This window comes from Etheostoma cragini, chromosome 13, assembly GCF_013103735.1.
Source record: "Etheostoma cragini isolate CJK2018 chromosome 13, CSU_Ecrag_1.0, whole genome shotgun sequence".
NCBI lineage: Eukaryota > Metazoa > Chordata > Actinopteri > Perciformes > Percidae > Etheostoma > Etheostoma cragini.
Genome location: NC_048419.1, coordinates 17396225 through 17403809, shown reverse-complemented (window position 1 = coordinate 17403809; position 7585 = coordinate 17396225). Strand labels below are relative to the sequence as shown.

Genomic DNA, 7585 nt, shown 5'->3' with positions numbered 1-7585 from the left:
AAATTTCCCCAGCTTGTTGAAAACTGTCAGTATGCATCATACACCCACTTCTTTATGTGCACGACTACATTTCTTATGTCACAACAAACAGCTATAGGTGCTTGGGCCAAATAATAAAAAAAGAAAACTGTTTCAGTGTCTCTGTAGAAGAGGTTATAACACTTCTTATATTTATCTTCTTAGCCATAAAGCGTACATTTTAATTTCACAAGTCAGATAATTTTCAAAGACAACTTTATTGTACATGAGAAGACATGAACAACAGATCATACATCAAAGCATACAGAGTGAGTCAAATCTAAAATAAAGATTTAAGACATAGGAAGGATGCAAATTAAAGCAACAACCTATAGAGACATGTCCGTACCCAGTAATATACAGTATCTCTGAGACTATCATTTATCAATATCTAAACAAATTGGTTTTGTGCATATTTTGTTTTCTCTTTGAAAGGCATCAAAACTCAAATCAATCTCAAGAGAATATAATAAAACAGCAATACAGGAGTAGATATAGCAGAGCAACTGTTTTACATTGAAGATCAGGTCACTGCTGTGATGAGCAAATGATGACTCCTCTGTTTGGAAAAATAAAACGCGGAGGAGGGTATCCCGCATTTCCCCCCCTATTTTCTGGGTGGAGAAGTAGAATAAGTTACTGTAGTCTTGTGCCACAAGAAAGTGAATGTTTCCCCTAGTCTTGCAGTTGTGGAATCTATAGGTGTTTGTCAGAAAAGGCTCACAAAAGCTTTTGCAAAATTAGCGATGAGGTTTGCACCGGCTCCAAATTAGGCTGAAGGGTTTGCAGAGAGTTGTTATCAGTCCTTTTTGGAAATTGAGAACCTTTTCCTGCCTATGTCATAATTCAATTGTCTCCTCAGGCTTCCATTGTGTGAAATGATTGCTTCACCTTCATGCCCTTAAAATCATAGGATTGTACAAGGCCATTCAAGGCTCAACATGGTCCACATGAGTTAATTTTCACCGGTTTATTCAACAGTCCTCTCCTTTAAGATGTATGAGGGGATCAAAGTGGAGAGAAGACATGAGTGACACAATACACTCCAGTCTGCGAATGGTCAAGTTGGAATGTAGTGAGAGGTGGAGGCTAATAGAAGAAAAGAGAAATGCCTTGGTGCAGTTTTTAGACAGGAGCTCTCTTTTTTTCTGCAACAACAGTGTAATTGGCCGATAATTACAGTAATTACATTGATGCTAATTAGACTGAAATTACAGAAACTGGGGAGAGGCTATTTAGAAGTGTTACTCAATGGTTTTTTTGTCTTTTTAGAAGACAGAAATGAGTGCAAAGACCCCATACAAGAGAGCGCACGGGTAAGCAACCAACAGCTGCTGCCCATCCATGGCCAACGCCGAGATGAAGATCTTTGAGGCTGAGAGACTGCACCAGCCAATGATTGATGCCGTTAGTATAATTCCCACCAAGCCCCTAAAGAGGACAAGAAGGAAGGAAGTTACCTTAAGCAGTTTTAATAGTTAGCTGAAGTAAACCTGCATTTATATGTTATATATTAAATGTACAGCTGTTTGTGAAACTCCTATCAAAAAAGTCACATAGTCCAACACATTCATATCATACTTGAGCAGTTATTAAGCAACCAATGATAATTTTAGAACACAAACACAACAAAACCCTAAACGGAGAATTTAAAACTACTCGACAGTGGCAAGCAGGGCTGTACCGGCTCATGTATTTGAGCCGAACTGTCAGGACTCAGGAGGGTCACGGTTCAGTGCACACAGCCAAGTTCAGCAACATGTGCTGAGATTAGCACAACAAGCTGATTTGCGTTTGAGTCAGTTACATTATGGCAATCAGTATTTTTTATTTATTTCCGGCATTACAGATGCTTTTTAGTTTTATAGCCTATAGAGAACTGTTGGCTATGGGAACGCACTTGTTCGTGTTTATACAGCACAGAAACCAAAGTTGCCAGAGTGCAAAATGTGTCAGTCCCCAGCAAGAGGATTTTGTCTGTCTTTGACACTTGCACTACTGTCTGTTCAAAGTAGATGAAAACAAATGTATCCTTTTACATTTGCCCCCCCCCCCCCGCTCTACTGAACTCACACCAAACCAATGACTTCTAAACCTGAGTAGAAACGGAACCGTGGCTTCTGTGTACAGATTCACCCCTGTTGTCTAGTAGTAGAAAGTGTGTGGTACAGAAAGAAAGAAAGAAAGAAAGAAAGAAAGACATTTGAAATAAAAGTCGCTAAATAAAATAGATAAGTGTGTACTTTTGCAATTAGTCCTCTGAAATGAATAGTCAAACTAATTTATTTAACTATATTGACTCATTTATATATATTTACATTCATTTATTTATTTCAGGATGTATTTCATAGGCATATTAATTTGCTCATGTATTTGTTCATTTATTTAATATTGAAAAAAACTGTATTTCATAGAAAAGCCTTGGCTTGATTAACAGGTTATATTAACATTAATTAGCTTTACAGTTTTCATGTGTACTCACTGTAAAGAGAGGAGAACTCCAAAGCTGGAGAGGAGGATCATGGGCAGGAGGCAGTATCCCAGGACACTGGCCACACAGCCGAAGGAGACGCCCGTCATGCTCATTAGGTTGAGTAGGCAGTACATCCCAAGGCAGCCAATTGCACTGATACCGTACACGTAGCCAAACTGGATCTTACCCGACTGTTAACAGAAAAGAAAAGATATACATCTTAGGGGTGTTGATATTAAATAATGAATTGCAATGACACTTGGATGATTCTGCATTGATGTTACTTGGCGATTTTTTGATGGCTGCTTTTTTAGTTTTTGCCTTTTGTCTTCTGTGTTCATAAGCCGCTACATTCAGGAAGTGTCTGTTTTTAGAGCAGATGCAATACAATATATATTATATATTAGTATATATCTGACTGCTTGAATTTGTTGATGAAAACCACGTGAAGCAGTATATAACAAAGTATTACAATTAATAATCAATAATTACAATTCCACAGGAAAGTTATACTCAGTAAACATTACTTTTTTTTTCCTGCCACATGGCATCATTTTGTCATTGATTACATCTCACTTTTCAACCCCCCCCCCCCCCCCCCCCCCCCCCCCCCCCCCCCCCCCCCCCCCCCCCCCCCACCACCACCACCCCCACCTTTCATATAGCATTTCGTTACAGCCCTAATGTGTGTGTGTAAAAAACATAAGTGTTGCAGGATGTCATTGCCAACGTCAACCAAATTATTTACCAGGAGAAGCGTTGCTCCGAACGCCAAACAGAAGACCATGGGGCCAGCCAGGTCTGTCTCATTCATGATGCTGCCGTCTGCTGCCTTCATCGGATGGAGCACCGTCAGAGTCTTCTGCCAGATGTGATCAAAATTGATTCCTAATTCTAAGACAGAGAAAACACACATCAGAAACACTGGAAGTAGGATCAAACGTTAGTAGGGAAATAAACTACAACTCAGTTTGCAAGAGTTGTACAGGAACTTTAAAAAGGATTATGACGGAATAAAGATGAAAGAGATGAAATTGCAAATAGTATGCACAACTGGTTTGCTATATAAACACACGTCTCTCTTTCAGGAAGGCTCAGACTTTTTAGTCAACCCTTTGCATGAGGAGGTAGGATGACAGCATGACAGAGAGGATTTTAATGGAATAAAAGTGTGATTTCTTCTCAGAATAGCAATGAGGTGTGTTTTTGATTTTCTAGGTTAAGCTCATTTAAGTCCACAGAGAGTGAATTAGTTTGAGCGATCATCAACATTTCCATGGTCTCAGTGTACATAGCATAGCTTAGCTATCAATCTGACATTGACTACTTTTACATGCCCATAATATCCCGGTTTGCCCTTATTCTTAAAAAGACAATATTCCGACTAGGCTGTTTACAAAGCTAATGTAAGTGAATAGTCTACTAATATTTTGTTTACATACATCCATGATTTTTTTTTTTTTAAGTTTGTTACCGGTGGCGGATTTTTTCGACCAGGTGCGGACACAGCATCTCTCTTTCATTCCTTCAACCAGCTTCTTGAAAAGGTCAGTGTTGCAATGTTTGCGCATATCTAAAAACCTTTATGTAGAAGTATTTTATATTGTTTAAAAGTAGCTGTATTTCTTTTTTTAAGCATGCATCTCTACAGCAGCCAGACTCACTTGAACTGTTGGCTGGTTGGTTTGTTTACAACAACCATAGCAACATGTAGAGCTGACCATAAGCCATGAGAGCAATAGACACTGACCTCTATGTTAAAGTAGTCCCAGATGTATCAAACTGATTTAGTCTTTAGTTTAATAAAAATAAATTCCTGCATGAGAAATTTCAGTGTGAAAAGTAGTAAGTGGAACCATAATAAATGGAACCCTGGATGGCTTGTTTCAAATATTAAGTTCACAACACAATGTAACTAACAGATCAGGGATGATGTATGCCAATTAATGTCAGGTCTGCCAATTTTACAGCCACTTTGTCAGGTAGCCAACTATGATGATCGGTCAGTGCTTTCTTTTTTATCTACTCTCTTGTAGCTGTTATTCTTTAACTCTGCTAGATACTGCAACTGTTGAATTAAACTTATTCACTTAACTTACTACCTCAAATTAACTTAAGATCCCGTAGGTTTGGCTAAGTTATATGTGAGGTTCACGTCCTACAAATGATACTGCAGATCCCTTTCCAAAGGTTTACTATGAGTTTATATTTTAGGAATTCAATTCCCAAGCTGTTAAAACAGTGTGAGTAGTTATTGTTTTCTCTAGTACTTTACTTTACTTTAGCCACTTTACTCCAAATTACCAGTCCAACAAATGCATTCAATTTGCAGTTTTGAGAAGCTGTGACAAGACTGAGTTAAATGTTTTATCAATTGTAGCAATTGCAATCCCCTGACAGAATAATAATTAATTATAACAAATAATTTTAGCACAATTAAAAATAAACATAGTGAAAAGTGCTATTTGCATTGTTGTCTGTGCTAAACTGAACTAGTCAGTTCCGTTGCAAAATAGCTGCATTCCCAAGTGAGAAATATTGTAAGAGAAGTGAGAGAAGTCATATGAGAGCCAAAGAAGGATATAGAAGTCATAGACTACAGGTTCTGGTTCACGCACCTTCTAGCAGTGGTGGCTCATCGTCGAAGCCGCTGCTATACATGGATTGTGACGACGATGGGGTGTAGGTGTGTGTGGGCTGGAAGATTTGTCCTGTGTATGGTTGCTGGGGCTGCATCATTCCTGGAGGAGTGTAACCCATGGGCTGGGAGTAGTCATACTGACCACCGTATGGCCTGGGAAAGACATAATTATAATGTTCAACAGTAATCTTTGACAATACATAACATCAAAACAATATTAAAATGTCTACCTTATTAAATATTTTCTATATTGCTTATTTATTTTTTAAACGCAGCTGAACCACGTTTTGGCAATTTTTACCTCTTTTGTCAGTTTAAAATACAAAATGTTTATATTGGCAGCACTTTTTGAGTTTCTTTTGAGCCATATATTGGCATATACCGGCCCGGACTGGTGAAGTCGGAAATTTGACCCGACTCTAGTTGTGATCCTTGCACGTCATATTAATTTTGCACTAAAGTTCTTAATAAAATTAATAAATAATCAGTACTTTTCATTTGTTTGTCAAGTAGCCTATTAAATTCTGACAGAAGTTTACAAAATAGGCTTTGCCATGTGGTTATTTCATATAGACTTAGATTTCATATAGACTTTAAAAGTATTAAAATTAAATTTTTATTAAATTACCAAAAGGCATGCTAAATTAAGATATATAACATTATCAAGATATGAAATTACTTAAATCTGGATGGACAATTTTGGCTATATTGCCCAAATATTTTTATTGTATTCCCTTTTTTTCAAAGCAGCAAAACACTGCAAACTTGCCCTTCACCTAATTACAAACACACTTAATAGATGTCAAATAAGGTATTCAGCAAAGCAACAAAATGCTGGCTAGGTGGGTAAATCTTGAGCAACTGAAATGGCATATAAAAGAATAATAATGTTGCTCTTGGAGGTGTTAACAGCAGAAGGAGCAACATGCAAGGAGGGACTTTCTTTACTTACTTGTCGTAGGGGGTTTCAGCGTTGGGGTAGCCATTGCCTGCCTGGCTTTGGTCATCTACACTGTAGCTGGACTGGTAAAAGTCTGTGTTGAAGCTGTCAAACCCTGCCATCTTTCACACTGTTAGAAACACAGGGGAAAAAACAGGAACACAACTAATCAGCTAGGTCGAATTATTTTAGCCTATAAAAGGTGGTACAGAGGGTGTCAATTTTAAAATTTTAAATTCTAAATGGGGTTATGTTACAACAATGCTGTGTAATTAATTGGCTAGCTAGCCACTGTCAGTTAGCGTTACTTAAAGTTAGTTAGTTTGTATAACGGTTAGCTACGTTAACCTACCTCCGTATGAATTTAACTGTGAGCTAAAGTAGCTAGCTAGCCAGCTAACGTAAGCTAATCTAAGGTAGTCAGCTTTAACGTTAACGTTACACACGACACCAATATAACGTTTTATGTTAGTCTGCTATGAGTCTATTATTATTATTGTGAACTGTAAACAATATTAAATGGCTACACAATCACAACCATTTGAAAAGGATAAGTTAACCAATCTTGTCAAAATACAATAGCTACTAGCTAATCGTCGGGTGGCTAACGTAACGTTACCGTTAACTTTGCTGCAAACGCTAGCTAGTTGGTTAGCAAGCTATTGGTAACGTTAGCTATAGCTAGCAGTTGTGGAGATCTGGCATGCATACCTCGCGCATGTCAGCAGTGGTTTAAATATTGTATTTAACTTTTGTTATATAATCGTTATTATTAAACTATGAAACATCGCAAATGCAAACACATACCTGTGCTGTTTGACAAAACGATGCAGAACCCTGCCAACTTGGTTGATACGTGTCAGGAGAAAAGTAAATCTTCCGGGATGAAACGTAGCCGACAGGAAGCCGTTAGAGAGATTGTTTGTGAAAATTGCCCTCAGCAGAAAGTATGTGGCGCAGTCTAAAGACGAGTGGTGGTATTACATAATATTTAACTAACTGCTTGATGTTACAAGCTTGGCTATTGAACGTATGAAAATAGTAAATACTATCATTTGCATCGTAATCCAGTTTTCTGGTTGAAATAGTGCAGCAGTGTTGACGTTATAGACATGTGCTGAAAAGGTCCCTCTAAATGCAGGTCTTTTTGCCTGATTTGGAAATTATAGTTTTTGAAAGAGGGAGACATAATGAGAGCAGAAGTATTTTACATTTGACATTCCAAACTACTGCTAATTTCACCCACCACTGGGTTCTGACCCATAGTTTGAGAAAACTATGGTCTAATGTTAACAAATAAAGACAGAGGTTGGAAGATGATTTAATAGGACAAGTGCTGGGCTCCTGGCAAGAACAAAGATAGTCCCTTTGATCAGGATGCAGAGGAGCAGATCAGTCACTCTGCCAGTGCAAGGGAACTGCATCACTTACAATTTCTGCATGTGGATCCGTTCTTTTGGATGATGACTGATAATATAAAATAATAGGCTGATGACCTCTGATGAGAGGTAAT

General features: G+C 37.9%; 1 protein-coding gene across 1 annotated transcript; it reads right to left on the bottom strand.

Annotated features, from left to right (window-relative positions):
• Positions 1-217: 217 nt before the first annotated feature.
• yipf5 (Yip1 domain family, member 5) lies at positions 218-7148 on the bottom strand. Its single transcript, XM_034890660.1, has 6 exons — positions 6880-7148; positions 6085-6202; positions 5110-5285; positions 3240-3385; positions 2501-2682; positions 218-1449 (listed from the first exon to the last, which is right to left on the bottom strand). Exons 2-6 carry the CDS (start codon positions 6192-6194, stop codon positions 1287-1289), a joined length of 777 nt encoding a protein of 258 aa, XP_034746551.1. The 5' UTR covers positions 6195-6202; positions 6880-7148; the 3' UTR covers positions 218-1286.
• Between the last annotated feature and the right edge of the window lie 437 nt (positions 7149-7585).